The sequence below is a fragment of the Melampsora larici-populina genome (genome assembly GCF_000204055.1).
Source record: "Melampsora larici-populina 98AG31 unplaced genomic scaffold MELLAscaffold_62, whole genome shotgun sequence".
Lineage (NCBI taxonomy): Eukaryota > Fungi > Basidiomycota > Pucciniomycetes > Pucciniales > Melampsoraceae > Melampsora > Melampsora laricis-populina.
In genome coordinates this window covers 220,864-243,599 of record NW_006768826.1, presented here as the reverse complement: position 1 = coordinate 243,599, position 22,736 = coordinate 220,864, and the positions used below count along the sequence as shown (strand labels likewise).

At 39.7% G+C, this 22,736-nt stretch overlaps 7 protein-coding genes across 7 annotated transcripts; 3 read left to right on the top strand and 4 right to left on the bottom strand.

Moving 5' to 3' along the window:
* Window positions 1-188: 188 nt before the first annotated feature.
* On the top strand, window positions 189-1,004 carry MELLADRAFT_112159 (uncharacterized protein; the record flags this gene model as incomplete). The annotated part of the gene is made up of 3 exons (XM_007416628.1): window positions 189-532; window positions 625-732; window positions 815-1,004. The coding sequence occupies 3 exons, from the start codon at window positions 189-191 to the stop codon at window positions 1,002-1,004; spliced, it is 642 nt and encodes a 213-aa protein (XP_007416690.1).
* Window positions 1,005-1,674: 670 nt separating this feature from the next.
* MELLADRAFT_123607 (AAA ATPase) lies at window positions 1,675-4,649 on the bottom strand (the record flags this gene model as incomplete). Its single annotated transcript, XM_007416577.1, has 7 exons — window positions 1,675-1,882; window positions 1,964-2,551; window positions 2,635-2,754; window positions 2,831-3,524; window positions 3,648-3,795; window positions 3,873-3,990; window positions 4,065-4,649. The coding sequence occupies 6 exons, from the start codon at window positions 4,647-4,649 to the stop codon at window positions 1,979-1,981; spliced, it is 2,238 nt and encodes a 745-aa protein (XP_007416639.1).
* A 187-nt stretch (window positions 4,650-4,836) lies between these two features.
* On the top strand, window positions 4,837-7,525 carry MELLADRAFT_118146 (uncharacterized protein; the record flags this gene model as incomplete). The annotated part of the gene is made up of 3 exons (XM_007416629.1): window positions 4,837-5,186; window positions 5,254-5,519; window positions 5,607-7,525. 3 exons carry the CDS (start codon window positions 4,932-4,934, stop codon window positions 7,147-7,149), a joined length of 2,064 nt encoding a protein of 687 aa, XP_007416691.1.
* A 558-nt stretch (window positions 7,526-8,083) lies between these two features.
* MELLADRAFT_45567 (uncharacterized protein) lies at window positions 8,084-9,965 on the bottom strand (the record flags this gene model as incomplete). Its single annotated transcript, XM_007416576.1, has 5 exons — window positions 8,084-8,510; window positions 8,585-8,927; window positions 9,001-9,490; window positions 9,555-9,613; window positions 9,678-9,965. 5 exons carry the CDS (start codon window positions 9,891-9,893, stop codon window positions 8,212-8,214), a joined length of 1,407 nt encoding a protein of 468 aa, XP_007416638.1.
* Window positions 9,966-13,207: 3,242 nt separating this feature from the next.
* Window positions 13,208-13,936, top strand: MELLADRAFT_68093 (uncharacterized protein; the record flags this gene model as incomplete). The annotated part of the gene is made up of 1 exon (XM_007416630.1): window positions 13,208-13,936. The coding sequence occupies one exon, from the start codon at window positions 13,208-13,210 to the stop codon at window positions 13,934-13,936; it is 729 nt and encodes a 242-aa protein (XP_007416692.1).
* Window positions 13,937-15,363: 1,427 nt separating this feature from the next.
* On the bottom strand, window positions 15,364-16,353 carry MELLADRAFT_112154 (uncharacterized protein; the record flags this gene model as incomplete). The annotated part of the gene is made up of 3 exons (XM_007416575.1): window positions 15,364-15,440; window positions 15,465-15,748; window positions 15,872-16,353. The coding sequence occupies 3 exons, from the start codon at window positions 16,351-16,353 to the stop codon at window positions 15,364-15,366; spliced, it is 843 nt and encodes a 280-aa protein (XP_007416637.1).
* Window positions 16,354-21,572: 5,219 nt separating this feature from the next.
* On the bottom strand, window positions 21,573-22,167 carry MELLADRAFT_112153 (uncharacterized protein; the record flags this gene model as incomplete). Its single annotated transcript, XM_007416574.1, has 3 exons — window positions 21,573-21,675; window positions 21,746-21,931; window positions 21,983-22,167. 3 exons carry the CDS (start codon window positions 22,165-22,167, stop codon window positions 21,573-21,575), a joined length of 474 nt encoding a protein of 157 aa, XP_007416636.1.
* Between the last annotated feature and the right edge of the window lie 569 nt (window positions 22,168-22,736).

Below are 22,736 nucleotides of genomic sequence, written 5' to 3'. Positions count from 1 at the left end.
ACTTAAAAACCAACAATCAAGTGGATTCAAGAAGATGGACTCATTAATGAATTCAAATGTCTCAAACAATCGTGAAGCAGGATTCATTGTTCCTTTGATACCTTATTATAAAAGCTTAACATGAAAAAAACTGACTTTGTCAATGACGATTTTTTTCAGCCCAAACGTTTACAAACCGAACCAATCCGATGGATCTCTCCCACATCTCCACCCATTTCAATTCTCCAACTTCATGTCATCCATTTTCCAGTGGGTTTTCATTTGATGAAAGAGTTAGATTTCAAGACCCAGGATTCCAACCTTGTGATTCGATCCATTCGATTCATCCACCCCAAGCTTTACCTCAATCTGATTCACTTCAAAGACATCAAAAACGTCATTCTGGATTCACGGCTACTACGAGTGGAAGTGAAGAATCGGGAGATCATTTCTTTGAATCACAGAGTCAAGATGATAATGTACCAAATGATCATCAGAATCAGAATACGAATACGAAACTGACTAGTGAGAAAAGAAAGGCTCAGAATCGAGCGTGAGATTTTTTTTGACTAGATTGCATGACTTTTTTCTTCAAATTCCTTCAAAACTTATTTCTTCTTTTCTTCTGGAGTTTTTCTTTTTTAGAGCTCAACGTAATTTTCGTGAACGTAAAGATAGACAATCAAAAGAGAATGAAGAAACCTTGGTGATCCGAACAGAAGAGAACAAACAAATGTGTGTACTGATCGAGAGGTAAGAAAGTTAAAAGCTCCTTAAGTTATCATACAAAAAAACACTGATGCAAGTTTTCAATAATCTTCGGGATCCCCATTAGTCTACAGGCCGAAAATGATTTCTTACGACAAAACATTCCAGCTTTAATCTTAGCACAATTATCGATTAGCTTACCAACCGTAGCACGACCGGTTCTAACTCTTCTAGGCTTACCACCACGTCCTACTACTACAGGTATTCGAAGAGACGGATCACAAGCACAACGACTTAAGAACGTTTCACTTAGATGATGAGAATGCTCGGATGATAATGAAGAGCTTTTTTTTTGGTAAAGTACTGGATCAACTTCAAGTAAGAACTTGACCGAGATACGAGGTATCTTCTGTACAACATTTTCGAACGTTTTGCTACACAGCTTCTGACTGGACGAATTTCTAGTTTATAAACTGAATGATCAAGATTGTAACTGTATGGACTCGTTCAGTTTTTTGTATTGTATTCTTTTCGTATGAACTAAAGAGAAAATCATCCATGTAACACTCGAAATAAAACTGATGTAAAGTGTATGTATGTATGAGTATCTTTATATTTGAGATTGTATATATAAGCCTGGCCCTTAGGCTTGTTAGAATTAATCCCTAGCATCTCACCCTCCCCTCACAAAGCTTAATGGTCTTTTCTTTAGGATCAAGAAAAAAAATCGTAGAGGTTTGTATATATATGTTGAAAACAGATCGCCCGATAGGGAATCAGTTTAACTCAAGATCTGTTGTAGATAAAGTTGCTTAAAGTCATGTATGTGTGTATCTATCATCAAAAATACTTGAAAAAGTATAGGAAATATAACTCTATTTAACTAAATAAGCTTTTGTTGTGAGCACATCTCCTATATGATCAGTTGACTTTGTGTCCGTTCTAATGGCCGTGCTCAAGATCACTTTTTTGGACTCTCACTCAGGCCACTGAAATATATCATTGATTTCAGAAACAATCAAAGGTTTTGTAAGGTATATGATACTTTTTTTAAATTAAAACAAGAAAACGTCAAAAAGGAAATGAAAATGCGGCGGTTCTTAAGTTGGTATTTGGATTGATCAATTCATCATGTTTGGTATAATGTTCTTGATCCGACAAGTGATGTAGTACATGCTCCAAATGAATCTATTTTCTAGGACGTCAAAAAAGAAACCCAAGAGTCAGAACCCCTTTACATTAATCTAATTAATTAGAGTAAGACTCAAAGGCCTACAAGAATGATGATTTCTCAACACATAGCCACCCCATGATTTGGTTGATGAGAAACAGACTGAACAGTCGAAAGATCCTCATCTTGTCCTTTAATCCCAGCAGGCACTCCATTAAACCTTTGATGCATAGCCCGATACCTTTTCTGTTGACCAATCGAAACACTTGCTCTAACTTTCTTCAATGCTTCATTAAAGTCTTGTAATCCAAGAATGATAGGTTGATCATCATCATTATTAGACACACTAGAATTTGAATTAATCCGTTGTCTTAATCCGATCAAAGAAGCTTCCCTAATTAATGCTCCTACATCTGCTCCACTATATCCATTACACTTTTCTTTGACCAAGACTTTGATTTGGTCGATTTCTTGGATTCTTAAATGATGGGATAAAGTACTAAAGATTTCCCATCTTTCGATCGGGTCTGGTAAATCTACAAAAATCATCTTGTCTAATCTTCCTGGTCTTACCATCGCTGGATCCATGACGTCTGGTCGGTTAGTTGCTCCGATCACAAAGATTTGTTTTCGGGATTCTAGACCATCGAGCTCTGTTAAGAGTGTGTTGACTACTCTGGATGAACTTTCTGACTATAGAACATCCACAAGACAAGAACGATTGGTCAGATAGTGAGTTTGTCAAAAATAATCAAAAAAAGTATGTATAGACGAACCAGACTGTCATCGCGACGAGGAACCAAAGCATCCAGCTCATCAAAGAATATGATGCATGGAGCAGACGCCCTTGCTCGAACAAAAACTTGACGGACTGCTTTTTCACTTTCACCCACATACTAAAGAAGCCACCCAAGATGATCAGAGAACATATACTGAAGAGCCTAGATGTTTCTAAATAGAAATGAACAATACCTTATTCAAGAGTTCAGGACCTTTGACAGAAATAAAGTTCGCTTGACTTTCATTAGCCACAGCTTTAGCCAATAAAGTTTTACCACAACCCGGAGGACCCCAGAGTAAGATCCCAAAAGAAGAAGCGATTCCTAATTTCTCAAACATCTCAGGAAACCTAATCGGTTGTATAATCGAAATATTCAATTCGTCTCGTACTGATTTCATAGCACCGATTTGAGACCAAGTAGTATCAGGTATAGTAGAGAATCCTTCACGTTTACAAGAAGGTTGGAAGTCTTTTAAGGCTTGATGGAAATCGGTTTGACTGATTCGGATTCGTTCTAATTGATCGGGTGTAAGTTTTTGTGGGTTTTTCCTTAGGAAATTGATGATAGGTAATGATAAGAGGTTTTCAGGTAAGTTTCCAAATGGATCTGATGAGCTAGATGGCGCTGGATTTTGTGGTGTTGGTTCGATCTGAATACCTTCGGTCTCAGGAATCACATCTCCATCTAGAGCTTCTTGTTCATCTATCATCACTGTGTCTTCTGTATCCATTGAAGTTTCAAAGATTCGTTTAATAGCTATCACCCCAGCAGAAGCCGTTAAAGCAGTCAGATCAGCTCCAACATATCCAGGCGTAGCACGTGCAAGTTTCTTAAAATCAAATGCTTCCACTAATTTTAACTTTTCACATAAGACTCGAAGGATTCTGTAAAGCAGTGTGACGATCAGATTAAGTGATCTCAGTCAGAAAGATCTTTGAGATGCTTTTTTTTTTTGGCGGCTCGCTTACAGTTTAGAGAAGAAGAAGAAGAATCATGATAACACTAACTGTTCACGAGCACGTTCGTCTGGTACACCCATCAAGATCTCATGATCAAATCGACCACCACGACGTAAAGCTGGATCCAGGCTATCCGGACGATTAGTTGCACCAATCACAATCACAGGTTTTCCATCTGTTTTTTCTAATGAAAGATCTACGAAAGAAACCAAAAAATGGTATCACGATGTTTAGAAATTGATTAAAAGGTTCATGATGATATAAATGACTGACCATCTAAACAAGTCAAAAGTTGAGCTACTATCCTACGTTCCATTTCTCTTTGAGCAGTTTCTCTTTTAGGAGTGATCGCATCAATCTCATCTATAAAAAGAAGACAAGGAGCTTGTTTCTACAAAACCCACCAATAAATCTCACATCAACAAAAATAACAAAAAAAAAGAGAGAGATGAAAATCATACTGACTGTAGCTTGATCAAAGATATCACGAATAGCTTTCTCACTCTCACCACTCATACCACTCACGATACTAGTACTCGAAACGTTTATAAGGGTGATACCCAGTTGATTAGAAATCGCACTTGCCAACATAGTTTTCCCACAGCCTGGAGGACCACATAACAAAAGCCCACGGATCGGTTTAAGACCAGCAAATTCAAATATTTCAGGATGTAAGATTGGAAGAGCGATTAATTCTAGAATCTTTTCGACCGTTGAATCGATGCCTCCTAAGTCTGATAAAGTTACATTTGAGGTGATGGGTTTGATGAGAGATGTGGTGTTGGTTGATGGTCTTGAGGTTGATGATTGTTTGGTTCTTTTGGTGGGTTGATGTGAGGTTGTTGCGGTTTGAGTTGGGTTGGTAGTGCTGGTTTGTTTTGATGGTTGGATTGGTGAATTTAGTTTTCGTTTAGGAGAGGTTGGAATGATTGATTGATCGTTGGTTTCTGGTATGGTTTGATCAGAATGAGGAATGATTGAGTTTAGAGAGATTCTGTTTCTTCTATAGTTTCCAATGATTTGTCGATTTAAAAGATTAGTAGATGTCATTCTTATCTGATTGAAGTTATCAAAATCAAAAAAAAAAGAAATGTGAATGACAAAGAAATCTTAATAATCTGATTAGAAAGATATCACTTCATATAAGCATACTACATATCAACTCAATTTACACCTCATAATAACTCATTCTCATCCATTCCCTTGATCACTCTCTGCAACCATCAATCATCAATCATCAACTAATCAACTTCAAACCAAAAGATGTTATTCTCAAACTAAAACAAATCAATCAATCAATACCCAAAACCCATCATCAACCAAACAAAAACAATGAAAAACTCACTACCATTACTTTACCTAATCCACTCAATCTATCATCAACCAATCCAATCACTCTCATCTCATTCACCACAAGACTTATTAGCTTATCCAAAATACTCTGTAAACTTACAAGATTGGAATTCAGCTATTGTTAATTCGACTGCTATTCATTTACTTTCGAATCTTACTACATCAAATCAACCAGATCCAACTCATGGATTAACTGTTTTAGATACTCCAGACCGATCTGATGAAGTTCCAAAAGTGGGTTCAATTTCTTAATCTTAACTCTAATTCACATACTCATTTTTGGTTTTTCATTCAATTTTAGACTCCAATAGCTTATCGTCAAACACTTATGCGTACAACAACCGGTCAAGCATTTCTCTGTGCAGTCCCACCAATAGCCGATTCCAAACCGATCATCAAACGTCCAAAACCTGTTTCTGAATTATCTAAAGCAGATGATCAACTCAAACGTCAAGCTAAAGCGAAAGCAGAACAAGAAGGTTTAAAGAATGGATTAGTTCTTTTAGAGGCTTTGAAGGATCATTGTATTTATACAAGACTAGGATGGTTTACTTATTCTTTTTGCTAGTTGAGTTTGATCATCCAACCCTTTTCTTCTTTTAACTTTGGTTTGCTTAAAACTTATCGAATCGGTTTGGTTGGGTTGGGGTTTAGTGGACAAGGTGAAATTCGACAATTTCATGCTGTTATGATCCCTGGTCATAATCATCCACATGAAGATCCAACCCAAGATGTGTTTGTGTTAGGACTACATGTAAATCATCCACAACATCCAAATCATCAAGCTAAAGTCGAAGGCACTCTACAAGCTCCTACATCTCTTTCATCTCAAGGCGAGTTAACCTCCTTAGGTCGGAATCGGTTCTCCAACACTCCTTTGGTCACTGGTTTGGCTGATACGGTGACGGATGATATTGCGGCTGCGGCGGCTGGTCAAGATCTTTCGGGAGAGGGGGATGGAGATGAGGATGAACTTGAGCAGAAACGGTACTTGGTCCAACGCTGGGAAGGAGGTACGATATGTGATATGACAGGCAAACCACGAGCAGTAGAAGTTCAATTTCATTGTTCAACAGTGGGTACTGATCATATTGCATTACTCAGAGAAACTGCCTTGTGCGAATATCTCTTGGTGATCCATACACCTAGGTTATGTTCAGAGCCTCTGTTTTTAGATGGTGGTGGTGATCGGAAAGCCAGTCTGGGTGGTTCAGATGATAGTGGAAAGATTGAATGTCGACCGATTCTGAGTGATGAAGATTTAGAGAAATGGAAAACGAGTGAGACGGAAAAGGCTAAGAAGAAAGCGGCTCATGATGCTGCCTTGGCTCAAGAACTTGAAGAAAAGAAACATCAAAAGGCGATTGATGAAGCTGCTCTTCATTCTGCTCAGGCGGCTTTACTTGAACCTCAACAGTCGACCCAACCGGCCGAAGAGTCTAGTTCATCAGAGTCAGACGAAAATAAGAGTCAACCGGATCCGACGTCTTCCGAACAAATCGTACTTGATGGCACTAATGGTCCTAAGACTCCAGCTGACTCCTCGGCTAAATCTTCATCCGATTCAAAGCCAACTGAAGCCAAGAGTGATACGGAAGATCCTGGAGCTGTGGTCATGGATCCTATCACAGTTTTCTTCGACACCGATACCGGTCAAATCTACATGGATGAGAACGGACCACAGGTACGGCCTAGGACTGCGACTGGTGGTGATACGACAGGCGAGCGAGTAGCTGGACAAGCCACTGGGAGTACCGGTCAACCAGGAAGAACTCCGAATCGAAACATTCTACCAGGAGGAAACCCTGCAGGAGGCGAAGGAGCAACACCACCTACACTTGAAGAATTAACCAAAGCATTACGTGAATCCTTAGGAGCAGTATTACGAGACTTAAGGGATGAAGGAGGAGCAGTAGCAGGAGCAGTAGGAGGAGCACAAGCTAGACCAGCTCGTCCGTTATCTGAATTGATTGCTGCTTTACAAGAGTCTAGTAAGATACCTACGACTAAAACACGTAAGAGTAGAAAGAAATCGGGAAGTGGAAGTGGAGGTGGGAAAGGAACGAAGAAGGTGAAGAAAACAAAGGGTGAGGAGTTGAAGGAGTGGAAAGAGAGTGGACATGGGAAGATGGTTTCTATGTATTCGAATAAGTTTGAGGTGAAAGAAGAAGATGAAAAAGATGAAAAAAGTAAATAAATGAAGTGGTTTAGATTTAGTTGTATTGTTTTTTTTGTGAGATGGATTTTTTGGGATGGGTTTGATTGGTTGTGGAATTAAAGAAGGGTTTTTTTGTAGAATAGTAGAAAATCAGTTGCATTGTTTTTTTTGAAAGTTTTGATCCATTTTCGAATTGAAAACATCTTGGATTTATGGAGAGTTTGATGCTTTAAAATTTTTCTTTCTTTTTGTTACATTTATTGAACACGTTAAAGTTGGTAGGAAGAGATGTAAGTTGGGTTTGTGGAGTTTATAGTTGAAGGTTGTGTATCAGTAGTTGAAATGCACATAGGTATATAATTGAAGGGTTGGTATTTGAATTCGAATGGAAATTCAAGTTTGAGTTCTTTTGATTACATTTATGAGTCACAGAGTCATAGAGCTATAGAATGATTTTTGTAAGTAAGAGAAACATTGGAAGTGAAGATGTGATTGTCTTGGATTTGTTTTGAGGTTGGTAATCTTTTTGAATGGCATAAGAAAATCTGAACAACGAATGATGAAAAACTACCAAAAAGAAAGATCACATCGTGTTTTCTCAAATAACACTTTTAAACATCCTTCGAGAGCTGTGGTAGGTGTCCGTAGACTCTGAAAGATAACCCTGACATTTTTCAACTAGTGGCATAACTCACTTTTTCTACAGCATGCAGGCCGATATATTAGTTCTGAGAGAAAATTTTTGTAGCCGCTGAAGGAACACTTTATGACAACACCTCATCTTATAGAATCACTCATTGACAGTCTCACACACTCGTTAGCAACATAAAAGTTTCTGCCTCACGCGAAGAAGGGTGGGGCGAGTGCTACTGAAATGTCGTGTCAGCACTAGGCCGCGGCGACGCAAAACTTTTTTGCAAAGAAATCAAGTGTAACTGTCAAGCAAATCTCAGATGCTGATTTCGTCATGGTTATGCAATTGATCACTATTACTAATTGCATAAAAGCACACAATGAGAAAGTTCCACCTCAAAGTTCGGAAAATACGTATGGTAGACTGATCGTCTTATAGTACAATGGGAAGAAAACAAGCTCAATAGTTTATTTCTTTCGAGGGTTCTTAGAGATAGATCCTTTAGGCTGAGATTTAGGTTTCTTAGCATCTTTTGGTGGCTCGGCTTCGGCTTCCTCATCCACTTCACTGGCTTTTCGCTTCTCTTTCTTCCCGTCATGTGCTGGTAAAGGTTTGATACCTCTGGCTTTGAGTTGAGAACGTTTGGCGGCAGCTATGATTTCTTTATCGTCTTCATCGTCAAAGGCGATCGAGGTCGATTGAGCAGGGGTAGGTTCATCTCCATCCTCCGCGTCCCCTTCTTCCAAGTCACCCGGCGTAGTTTTAGCTGACAGAGGCAATATGAAAGCGTATCAGAAGATAACCTCAGATCAAACAGAGGAAAATAAATCATGAACTTACCTGGTTTGATCTTTGGGAATACACGCAGTTTGGCGACAAAGAATCCATCGACATTGTGGACATGTGGATAGAATCTTCGAGTGAGTTTGAGACTAGGATGAAACGTCTTTCCTCGGAAATTTGTAAACCCTTCTCTTCCAAAAGTCAATCCACTCTCCACCAATTTCACATTCGGTCGTTTCCTCAGTGCGTAATCAACCACACTCTCATTTTCCTCAGTGGTGACAGAACAAGTTGAATAGACCAAGAAACCTCCCTTGACCGAATGAGGAGAGACCGAGTCAATTGCACAGAGAATGAGCTGTTTCTGAAGATGTGAGAGTAAAAGAAGGTCCTTTTCTGACTACCAATGATGAAGCGTACGGAAAAAATGAGCACACGAAGCGACATGTGAAAAGATCAGAATCTAAAAATACCTTGTTAACTTTCACACTCGCATCTTTACTTATCACTCCTGTACCACTGCACGGTGCATCTAATAGGACCCGATCGAATCCGCCCATAACCTTAGGAAACTCTCGCGCATCATGATTGCAGATCACCACATTATGACATCCTAGCCGGGTCACATTGGCCATCAAACTCTTACAACGGTTTTTTGAAGCATCGTTGGCGAAGAGGACTCCAGTGTTTTGCATCATTGCAGACATGAATGTAGTCTTTCCACCTGGTGCGGCACTCATGTCAAGACATCGCTCGTTGGGTTGAGGAGCGAGTGCGATGACGGGTAAGAAGGAAGATGCGGCTTGTAACATATACTGTCCAGCGAGATATTCGGGGGTAGCACCGATAGGTACCGATGATTCGAAAACTTGAAGTCCTACTTTGGACCATTTTCCAATGGGTTCTAGGTTGACACCTCGGTTGATCAGACACTGAGCCAAGTCTCGACGGTTTGTTCGCAAGCTGAAGGTAGAAATGTATGAGAAAAGAATGAGAGCACAGAATATATAAAGAAGAAGTGACCCACGTGTTGGTCCGAATTGTAACAGGCCTTGCAGTTTCGTTCGCTTCGAAAAAAGCTAACGCCTGAACATGTTGTCAAACTCAGCAAGGACAGAATGAAAGAAATAGGTGGAAGATTTTGACGCACCTCTTCTGGTCCAAACAACTCCCAGAGCGTTGAGGCAAGGAATTCGTTGTATCCAAAGTACTCGCAAATGTCTGAACATGTCTGGGTAACTAGATCTATCCTACTTTTACCACCAGCCTTGCTACCAAGTGCACGCCAGTTGGCTAGAACTCTTACACTTTCTTGGATACGTATGTAAAGCTTGCGTAAGTCGGGAATACCCTTGGCATGGTTCATAACATCATCATCGAGGATAGCTTCTTCATCCTCATCATCCTCGAAGGTCTCAGATTCGGGGTTGTCTCCTTCAGAGAAACTGCCCTGGTCGCTGGCAAGTTCATGAGATGATTCTGGAGCTTGAAGGTTATTTTCGTTTTCGTCGTCGTTCTCGCCTTCTGTCTCGTCATCTTCCTCTTCAGAACCACTACCCTCGACTTCATCAAGACCTTCAGCTACATCTTGACTCGAATGGGCTTCATCAATCCCCGCTTCTTTATCAGAATCTTCTGCGTCGGATTCAGACTCATCAGGCGCCTTTAAATCGGTTGGCGAGAAAAAAGCCCTGTTGACGATGATGATGAAGAGACAATGAGTATATATGTTCATCTTGTAACGGAAAATGAAACCTTATACCACGTACTCTCTAGCAGCCTCTAAGCCCTCATCGTGAGCAATTTCATCATCGCTTTCAGGTTCTGATGAAGAGTCTGCTTCAGATTCACTTTCCAATTTCTTTTTAAGTTTAGTTGATTTTTTTAATTCGATTTCTTTTGCTTCTTGTTTTTGTAATTCAAGATTTTTCTCACGAGCCTTTTGTTTACCAGTAACAGATTTTCCACCACTTCTTGGAATTTTCTTTTTTTTTGATTTCAGTTTAAGATCTTCTTCTTCTGTAACTTGTGTGGCTTGTGATTTACGTTTTTTTGAGGATGGTTTTTCCGGAGCTGATAAAGGAGCTGGAGCACCTTGCTTATTGCGAGACTTGAGACCGAATCCACCCATGATGTATGGTGAATGTGTCGAGGGTTGATGAGAATGGATTTGATGATGTGTTGAGGATAAGTCGGTGAGGAAGATTTCCAATGGCAGTGAGTTGAACCGAAGGCTCAGATGTGGTAAGCACTGTTACATGTGGCAGTTCCGCTGTATGTAAAATCTACATATCAAAATTACACGTTGTATCATGTATTTCGAATCCATCTCGATTCCTCGAATGACTGCAGATGCTTTGTTTTCTTCCTTGTTTTTATAATTCCGAGCAAGCTGCCGTACACTACATCGCAATGCGCTACTGGACAAGAGTAACTAATTCGGCTTCACATTGATCAAAGATCAAATATGTGCGATCGAAAATTTAGAGATACATACATAGTCTCTCTTGTATCCTATCGCATGCGAAACGTTCTGGAGAGTCAAGCACATAGAAATGTATCTCGTTTTGGGAGAAGATATGCATCAAATCTGCAAACAGTCAACGTGATCGACGTTCAGTTATGAGCTCCTACATGATGGTGATCGAGAAACGAATGTGACCTGTATCAATTTCTTATCAGGATCCCGTCAATGGGCATTTCATTGCGATAAAACATTCGAAAGACAGAAATCCTCAAAGCGTTAGATTAGATGACAACTGAAATATCATGAACCCCAAGTTATTGACAATACGAACTTCATCCTCACTGAACAACAAAAATTATGGATTCGCGACCTTCAATTGTGGCCTATGACACGTCATATCATTATGGCTTAGGATCAATGCAGATCAGATTCTACGTTGGTTTGCGAGATATGCAGCATTTTTTAGGAAAAAAAGTCATGAATATTCACATCGAGGCTCAAACATTCTAGTAATTGCGGAAAAGATTTGCCTTGAGGCTACTTTGTGTGAAAACCCGTTGAAAATGATATCAATCTGATGAGAGGTATCTTAGAGATATCAGAGATGTTCGAGTTAAATAACAAAAGATAAAGTCACAGACTCAAATAACATCTTGAGGTGCATCATCACAATGCGCTAGCTCGAGATATGTTGATTGCAAGACTTAAGTGTTGTGAGCATGAGATCGTAGAAATATCAATACTATAATATATGATACACTCCTTTGATATATTGAAGATGTAACTCAGCGGTCTCGCGCGCATTCCAGCAATCACATCAATTTGGGGAAATCTTCCCTGAGACACAAGGAATTTGAATGATCGTAAGGCGGACAAAGACCCCTAATCAGGATTTATATGCTTCACAACCATTGAGGGTGTGGAATTTGACATTCACATTCCCGTCAGTTTATGGGACTACTCCCTTATGAAAAAAATTGAGCAGGCTACTGTGACACAAATTGAGTCGATCAAATTTAGTGCTCGAATATCTCGCGAAAATGGGACAGTCGTATTGAGATATGCTGGTTTTGAGAGTAAATGATCGTATAGAGACCGCACGCCAGCGCAATTCGAATGTGATTTTCCATCCGCTTTACAAATACCATAGGTTGTGGAGCGGGCATACATATCGCACATATGTCATTGGACAACTTCTGTTGTAATCACAACATATTGTAACGGACTAACTTGACGTGGAGTGAAGAAAAAGCCCGTGCCACTCGTATATATCCCAAGAACATGGCTTCCTCGGGAAAGAAGTGATCATAGAGTTAAAATAAAAGTGACAAGTGAATCACTAACATCGGGAAACGAACTTCATCACGATTATCGAACAGATGAGATGAAGCATAAAGTCTTCAGACCCCACTAACTATATATACAGAAAAAACGTGTCTTCTTGAAAACGTGTCATATAAATTACTGACCACTGATATATCGACTCAAAGAGGTTGAAAGCGAAGCAGTGTCCGTGAATAATCTTGGGAAAGCAGGTGAGGGTGATCCAACAAAGAAGTCTGTAATCAATCAAAATATCGTCTCAAGAACATCTGAGTATTTCTCTGCTGAAGATATTACTCTATTGATAAGATATAACCATCAGCTAAAGCATAAAGTTCAGATGCCTCTGTTTACTTTTTGTCGCGTATTTGATCAAGCGGACTATGAGAAATCAGAGAGCGTGGTCCAACAAAAAAGTCTTTGAACAATCAAAATAACGTCTTAAAAACATCTGAGCATTTCTCTACTGAAGATAAATTCTATTGACAAGATATAGCCATCAGCTAAAGCATAAAGTCGAGAGGCATCTGTTTACTTTTTGTCGCGTACTTTATCAAGTAGACTATGAGAAATAAGTACAAAGTAAAAGATACGAAACTGCCCGCGTCTGAATAATGTTGAGCATAAAAGATTTTTATACACTTCTCTTTTAAAGAATTTATATACGCCTATACGCATTTTCAGTATACGATCGAAATGTGCACTTGATCAGCTTCTTTGTACTGAGCAAGTGCTGATCTGGGCCTCTCTGTATAAAATTTGATTCAACGTTGAAGCCAAGGGTCATCTCTTTCCAACTTCAACCACGTCTTCCATCACACTCGACCAACCCATTTCCACATATCCCCTTTCCATATCCCTTTCCATTTGAACCTTCTGTCTATATCACTATGAGTAGCAACAACCGGTTCAATTTCTTCCGTCGTGATCTTCCTTCCCACTCTAGAGACTCTGATTCTTCTTTCGCTTGTCGCGGTCTCTACGAACACCCTCCTTCTCAATGGCGCTCTCATCAACCTCGCTCTTCTAACTCGGGGGATTCGTTTGCTTGCCGTGGTCTTGCTCACAACGAAGAAGATCTAGAGGTATCTCGTTCTCCATTACAACAATCCCAATCCAACCGTCCTCGTCACAACGCTTTCTATGATGATTACTATGCTTCTCCTTCCGCTACTGCTCATCAGAATATTGCTTATTATACTGTCCCTGTCACTTCTCAATACACTTCCATGGAGTCTGATCAATCATTCTGTCGACGATCCCGAAGACGCGATGGAGTCCTGTTGGAAAATGGTCCTCCTCCTCCTCGACGTCGTGATGCAGTTTTATTCGAGAATGGTTACCGTCCTACTCACCACCATCACGTTGATCAAACTCCTTCAAGAAGACAACCTCAGACCATAACTCGAAATCTTCAATCATCATTTCAATCAAGATATCGGGAAGAGGCTTCTGGAAATCAAAGATATGGAAGGGGTGCGATTGATTATAATGCTTATGTAGATTCTGACGAAGAAGAAAATATGCTAGGAAACCATGCTTCAAATCATCAAACTTCCTTTTCTCGTAGACGCCCTCCTCCCTCCAACTACCCTTCATCTAGTCACCGATATCGTTGAAGGAGTATTTCAGGATGCATATGGTTATTAAACTCATTATAATTACTTTGGATTTTCCTGTTGATTTTAGTTTGGGGTTCTTGGTACACGGTCAAATTGGTTTTCATTGTACGGGCTTTTTTTCATAACTTTAGGTTTTTTAGTAGAGTTCATCTCATGAGTTGGAATCATATCACAGCTTGGATAATCAATACCTTTTCCATCTTATTGAATCTGATATTTCAACTTCCTTCTTTCTAGTGGTCGATGTGCTCAAGGGTTGAATTGGGATACTCTTGGTGGAAGCTCTTGTTGTTTTTGATTATCATTACTGTTAGAGATTATAGTCCTTAATGTTTTTTAAGACTTTGGTATACTTATTTGGAATGTGGACTTTGTGATACACGGTTGAAATTGATTTTGCGGAATTTTCATCTAAAACTTTGCCTTCCTTTCAAGTGCCGATGTTGTGAGTTTGAGACAGACCAAAGAAATTGGCTCATCTTCTTGCATTTGAACACTGTTGAGCCTTCCGCTACTTGACACATTGTGAGTTGCGAGAAAGGTAGATATGTACCATCATTCCACGAAAGCCTCCCTTGTAAGTTAGATGAACATTGGAATCTACGATGAGAGGATTTAGTACTCAGTGAAGTCATTTAAACCCAACCCAGTCCGTGACTAAATGTCTGCAATGAATGAGCTCCCGATATGAGAATCTCAACAACTTAAACCTTACCTCGAATGGTCAAGTTTGTTACTAAATACTCTAGCACATACAAGGGTAAAGAGGTGGAATGGTAGGCAAGTGACCACTTTGTTTGCAGTGTTTCCCAGATGAGTAAGAGATGATTGGTGAGACGACGACAATCCAGCCTTTTGGCTAGGTAAATTTGTCATCTAAATGCCTTTGATACCCCCACCAAGCGCATCTTAGCCTTTGGCAAAAGATAGGTCGGAGGTTGTCCAAAAACCTGGGCTCCAAGTGGATTAAGTGAGCGATTCCGCACCCTCCAAAGTCTCAACCCTTGACTTTTGCAACCATCAACTTCCCCATTGCCTATTTTATATATATCGCTCTTACCGGTTCATAAGCCTCTTTGAGTTTGAAGACTCATTCTTTTATGAACCCTGAAAGAGAGATATTTGGAGTACAACCGAGAAGGTCTTGTGTAGAGTGTATCAGCATTAACAACAACCTCAGAAATGTTGACTTTTATGCTTCAGCGCTATTTTGAAAATATCCTTAATTCGTGAATAGAAATTTTTAACAAGCCGTGTCAACAAGTTATGATACCATCAAGGCAAGTATCATGTCTGGATTTATGCATAGCAGATTATGCACGACATTTGTTTGATGCTTTCAAACCCTATCATCCATAGTTGATTGTCATGCCTCGTACATGGTGCATCCACATCAGTCAAACAAAAGTGAGGCCGATTGTTTGTTATCTTCGCTTTTGAATGGCTATTGCCCAACGCGAGGGACGGTTCTTAATGCTTCGCCCCTTGCGTCCTTTCTTTGCTAACCAAAAAAGGGAATACATACCAAAAAAAATGGCAAAAGAATCGTCTGAAAACAAATCTTTACCAATGGATATAAATACCATGGGATAATCATCATCAATTTTTATACCGCTGATCTTTCGACAATACTTTGATTCCTTCTCCCACTCTTCGACGGCGAGATGCCATCTGATGAAGATGAGCTTCCTTCTGCTCCACCTGGTACCTCTCGCACTCGACAACGGCAAGATGCAGTCATTTCTGAACATGGCTACCAATATCTCATGGAACAAACTACACCCAGCGGAACTCCTCAAACCACCCAAGCTTTTTGACAAAGTTGTTCTCTCATCCTCAGAATTCAAATAGGACAACCTTCACTGAGAATAAGGGATCAGCTCTTTACGACCAGATTTGAGGATGAGACTTGGATGCTCACTATGAATTGACCTTATCTCTGTTTCCGGTGCAGGTTGTGCAATTTGAGAGTCGGTGACGGGAGGATAATATTGTTGAAAAGCTGAGGTGGTTTGAGGAACACAGCTTGGTGTGGTTGGTTTCATGTTGTGTTCATGATGAGTTGGTTCACCCATTTTCAAAACCAATGTTTGCATTTCGCTGTCGTCGAGTGGGAGGGGTATCATGTGGAACAAGAGAAGGTCCGTCAAACCACTTGATATTCCCCACCATTCCTTGTAGTCTTTTGTGTTTTGTTTCCCTAACCAGCGCTTAACATGCCCAAGATTTAGATATCCAAGATATGTATAGGATTTCACATTGAGAATTGAATATGGCGAATAGTAAAACGTAGGACAACTCCAAAACACGTTGGCACTCGCAATGAAATTGTGCTGACTGACTCTTACAATTGAGATAAACTCCGGACAGATCTGTTGTTTACAAAGAGATACAGAGACAGCAACGTGTGACATACAACATCACACAATATTCCACTGTTTCCAACCATTGATACTGTAAGCCATTGTGTTCTGAACTGCTTTTTATATGGATTGTGTTTGTAAAAAAGTCTATATAAAGTTGTTCAATAATCACTGAATCAATCTTGCGGCCAGACATCTTTACCTGAAGCCACACCTCATCCACAATTTTGAGAGCCATTATATAAATTTGGGCAAGGAATATTTGCCATCCAGTAATGAAAAATTAGAATCAAGTTTGTGCACTAATTGGCCTTTTATTTTGAAACTTTGACCAATGATCAACTTATCCATTGGAGTCTCTAAGGTGAAACTCACACATTGTTATATCCTCTGATATGAGGTCAGAACTTTCAGGCTTCTGTCTTTAAACTGTCAGTAGATGCAATCTTCACTTCATCAAGTCCAGCATAGCTGGTCCTTAGCAAGAAGATTGTACAGTAGTTGTGGCACCGGCGGAACATCAAAATAATGGTGCGGGAGAGCTACATAACTGTCCATCTCTGCAACACATCAAATAATGCAAAGGATCATTGCGACCAACCTCTGGCTCTAACTTTCTCCTGTGGCCAATGAAAAGCTCCACAGTGTCCACAGTGGTTGGACATATTCCCAATCCAGTGAGGTATTTTGCCTCTGAATCATTTCAGTATTCTTTATTCTTTCTTTTCACTTTGAGCTCCAACAGGGACTTTGAGCATGTCAGGCTCCAGGATGGTGGTAGTGTTTTTGAAGATTGAGAGTGGAATTTAGTCAAAGTACCTATTGAAGATGGTCAATTTATCCTTCAAATTCAATGAAGGTGCATGAAAACTTCCCATGTTTCAAATTCTGAAACTTTGCATTTCAGTGACAGGATTCTAGAGAGTTATGAGCCATTGTGCCACTAACTGTTACACATTGACACTTCATATTGCTCCAATCAATGTTTGGTGTCTTCCTTTAACAATTCTCCTCATGAATCTGTCACTGTGGTTGGCCTGACTTGAACCAATGGATCATCCATATCTGGGTAATATATTGCCATCATGTAGGCTTTCTCTCAGAATCTTGCATTGCCTTTTTTCCAGCCATCATGATTCACCAGGATTTAACCGTGCCACATCCCATCCAATTGATGCACATATAAGTCCATCAGTCATAAAACAGTAGACCTTGACACATTCTTCAGCAAAACCAACAGAAAAGCACAACCACCAATGGTTCCACGTCCGGAATGATTGCCAAAGTGGCCCACCCATGTCCTTTCTGCGGCTCACACATTTGATAGAGTGGTGATTGCATCCAATAGGGTGTTCACCACTTTGAAAACATCAAAGTAGGTGTCAGTCAAATATGGAATCAGATTAGCCCCTGAGACAATCGGCAGGACATAACACTGCCAGCATTAAAGAGGTTCCCATATTCCCAGCTGGAACCTCTTTAATGCTGGCCGTGTAACCCAGATAAGAACTGACAGTAGATGCGAGTGGTAGGAGGATGAACACATTGATTGTATGTTTCACATAGGAATTATGACAATAGGCGCAAGTGGCATATACCTCAGATGGAGACCATTGTATGACCCAAGTAGGAATCATCACAGTAGATGTGAGTGGTAGGAGGATCAGAACATAAATCATATGTTTCACGTGGCAGCCATGACAGCAGGTGCAAGTGGTAGGACATGAGAAACACATGAGTCATGGCAAGTGTCACGGTGCGGTCAACACAATAGTGTCCACCAAATTGAAACACGTATCATACCCCCATTGAAGATGAAAGGAGTGATAGTAGCGGTTTCATGGGGGTGATATCCTCTCGAGGGATATTATGAAAGAATGGCAAATTGCAGTATACACCAGAAAGGGTAAGTGACACAGTGTTTGCATCATGTTCCTTCTTGTGATTTTGCATCTTCAAAGTTGTCAATACATCTTGAACATATGACTTTCTTTTCTACATTTGATTGCTGTTTTTCCCAATCAAGCTCCTCAATCAATCTGATGTCACATAGATTTTTATGTTCAAACCCCAACCCTAACCCTGTCTGCCTTGCGCAAGGCCATCTATCTATTGTCAGGCCTTGGTAAAAATCCACGGATCCAACTCAAGATTGGATTTCTATGTGATTTAGGGGATATCATCTAAATCTTCTTAACTCTCAGGTTGTTGTTTTAATTGTTTTCTTTTCATTAAACTTGATCTTTTCCTTTTTCCTATATATCAAATTTTAATTACTAGACATACTGCACCAGGACTTGCAATGTCTCTGACATCATTGAGCTGTACTATCATTTTCCTACTACTTCATTTGTACTCAATTAAAGATATGGTTCTACATATAATGTGATGTCTCTTGCTGAAGAGATGGTTCTTCATCCAGCTTTTGCAATATATTCACATAACCAATTCCCTATTGGAAATCACACTACCTTTTTATACTGTGTCAAATGCCTTGAGGTATTCAAGTATTCAATTGTGTACGCAAGTCTGCTGATGCAGCTTGTGCAATGTCACTTTGTCTCAGAGTCCAGGCAGAAAATTATCAGTCTGAAGTGGAATTTGAAAAAAGTTGGTAGGGTGAAGTTACTGTTGGGCTGGCATCTCACATTCTTAGACTATGTATCCTCAAGGCACTTGATAATTGACCCCTATGCCAATATATATAAATCACAATTCTTACAAGACTCAATGGAATAATAATCAATGACTACAGGTTCTAAATGATCCAAACAGGTGAAGAGACAGGATCATGTGGTCATGGTATGCAGAACCAGATGCCGGGCCCCCAATTTTCATGTATTTTTAGCAATTCCTCATTCATTATTGTATCACACTCTCTTATTTTTACCACTTAAAGAATTCTACTCTAGTCATAAGACTGTTTGCTATGTTAACTCAGCACTGTCAATTGGGAGTTGGAACTTGTTTTGACAAACGGGAATGGTGGCAGGTGAAGAAAGATTTAGTTACAGATGCGAAATGACATCAGAATGAAGATGGGAAGACCTACGGTCAATACCAGAACCGCTCCGCAACATATAGCGGTATCGGAGCGGTATTGGAGCGGTTTTTACACCGCTATATTGACCACTATACGTAGCGGTGGCTCCGCTCCGCCATCCCAAGGCAAGAAAACCATTAGCGGTCTGACCGCTCCAATATGGGAAGGGTCTGAGGGCACTTCAATATGCCTTTTAGCCCTTATAGCAGCGATATATAGCGGTATCGGAGCGGTAAAATACCTTCCGCTCCGATACCTTGTGATATTTTTTTAAAAAAAAATATCGGTCAAGTATCGGTGATCTCATAGCGGTTACTCCGCTCCGATACCAAAATGGGTTGAAATCCATAGCGTATCGGAGCGGTTCTGGTGTTGCTACGGTAAGCTATCCAATAAGAGAAGAGTGGAAATCAAATCTCAAAGAAGGGTAGACATTCGTGAAGTATTGGAGAGCGCAGTGGTTTTTCCAGATTTTCCTCAATTGATTTTTGTTATCTTTTTACTATCATCCAAATTCATTATCAACAAAAAATTTAAGAGTGTATCTAATATTGTTACAAAATTTTGTTGTTATACATCGATTTCTCACAAAAAGTACAAAAATTTTTGATTACCCACCATCCCTCCCAATAGGCTTACTCATATTAAGTTGTATATCTATAATCATGTATCCGCCCCTTAGGGTCGGAGGTTTTAGGAGTCATGGGTCATTTTTTCTTTTCCATCAGTCAGAAGTGAACAAATAGAAATCAGGTCTCAGGACCGTGAGGCGTTTAATTCATTCAAAGTCATTTCATCTCAACGAAAAATCTACTTGAGCCAAAAACATTCCATAGACACCCTGGGTTGAGAAAACTTGGGCATCATCAGAGGCAAGTCCTTGGAGAGACCTTGTGCAACATTTTTATCTGAGGTATTTTTCTCCTCTGAGAATCCCCTTGGGTCAAAAACTTGGAATGCTTCTGTCCAAGGTTTGGAACCAAAGAATACAGGTAAATATGTTTGTGGTGCAGGTATCACACAAGTCACATGGTGTGTGGGGGGGCCTGTGGGCCAAGGGTCTTTTATCTGGGTAGGGTCTCTGTGTGGCAGGGTTCAGGGATGGGCTGGAGGAAAAAGAAAAAAAAATGAAACCAAAAATGAATCTTGAATCTATGTGCTTTTAGATTTTTTCAAACATTTGTCTCTGACCAATAATGTTTGGAAATCATGTTGTTTGGAAATTTCAATTTCCCACAACACATTCTACATTTTTTCAACCATTATTATTTTCCAAATGTTCACAAAAAGTGCCTGTAAAACGATGATTGGATTACCAATCCCCAAAGATTCAATTTTCTGATCAACCATTTTCACACTTTAACCTCTGTAAAAGATAAACATGAGCATGTTCAAACCTAGCCCGGTTGCACAAAAACCCAGTACACCCAGTCAACTTTTTGGCTGGAATCTGTCAAGAGCTGTCGACAGATACACAAAGTTACCATCAAAACGCAGCTGGGTGTACCAGGGTTTTGTGTCAAGCGGGTTAGGTTTGAAAACGGCTATTGTAAAAGTATATTTATTCAAGGTAAACAGTAATTTTCCATCCTTTTCATTACATTTGTGAAAATCAAAAATTTCTCATCCAATGTATATTTTTACAAGCAAAACTTCACAGCCAACAACAAAACATGCCTAAAAATGGCAAAGGCATTTTGAAACAAAAATTGTGTACATATTACTGGACATTGAGACCTGTTCTCACAATCAAAGCCTGCTCTCACATTTTGAGGCATGTGATTTGATTTATTAATATGATAAATTATGTTAGGACAAAAATAAAAGAGACAAAAAAATAGATTGAGATGATCAAACTGAAGCCCAAAGGCATGCGGTTTGATGTTGTCCTGGTCACAGCTGCATTTTTCCTTTTCAAGCCATTTGACTTGCTCTTTCCTTTCAATCCATTTGACTTTGAGAATTCCAAGGCAGTCTGTCATTAAAAGGACATGACTTCATCATGGCTGCACAAAAAACAAGCAAAGAAATCAAAAGAAAAATTATTTGGATTCTTAAGCTCTCTTACACTTTGTGCAATTTGACCTCCGTGCATAACCATTTTCCACTTCCACTTTGCTGTCATCCTCAACCTCCTGCATGCCATCATCCTTTGACTTCATCTCCTGTTCTTCCACAGCACATCCTTTTCACCCTTTTGGTTTGTTTATCTGTTTTGAACCCTGTTCTACAACTGCTTCTGTTGATACATGTTTCTGTTTGATCTTTTGTCTTGTTTGATGCTGTGCGCTGAGACATTCCAAGTCAATCTTGATTTTTTGAAGCTGGTGCTACACAAGCGCACAGAAAAACAGTCAAGAGATACACTCATATTTGAAAACATAAGAAGTCAGAACACACCTTGCTCCACTCCATGAGGCGCAAAGGGCAAAATCTTGTCTTCTAATATGTTCTTCAGGAACAAGATTGGATACCCTTAAGGACTTTTGATCAGGATTTTTGGTGTCTTCTCTATCAGAGGAGAAAAAGTATTCTCTATTTTGCTTCACCTTTGTTGTTTGTTCTGCAATGAGGATAGACAGAAGACTGAGCATCAGATAAAGAAGGGCTCAGTACTGAAATTTAAAAATGGTTCACCTTGTTTGGTTTGTACCACCATTACCAAAGGTGCATCTTTTCTTTTTCATATCCTTGATCCAGGTCTTCCTCAGAATCAATATTGTCTTCATCTTCTTCAAAGTTAATCTCTCTTTTTCATCAAGTACCTCAATTTGCAAAAATGGTTGATTCACTACCAGCCTTTTGCCCAAATATTTGTTCATCTTGGCCTGTGCAGTCTTGAGTATAGGTGATTTTTCCTCTGTAGGTAGGTGACCAAGAATACACGACCGAGGATTTATTATGTGACAGACCTTCAATGGACTCAAGTTCTGTAGAGATCAATCTTGCAATACCAGCATTCACCTGATCATTTGCAAGTCACACACCTGCCACACTGCCATTCTAAAATGTATCCCGAGTCTATGGTGATTGTAGCGTGATTGCATTCGTGATCAAGACAAAGTGAACGAATTCCAACACATCTTAACATATTTATCAATGACAATCTATACACACCTATGAATGCCCCCCTGTACATAAGTGTTTTGGTCAGATATAATGAGCCCTAAAGTATCCTTTGATCGAGATCCTTTGATCGAACGCGAGTCCCACCCAAGAGGCCTATGTGATCGATGGGAAGCATAGAAATTAAATATGATCGTTCGATATTTGACTATGATGATGATATGTGAATCTAATTTTATAATTTTATCCGCATTGAAATGTTTTTGGTGTTGTACACTACAAACACTTTGACACTTGGAGCATTGACAATCCCGGAAGAGTTTAA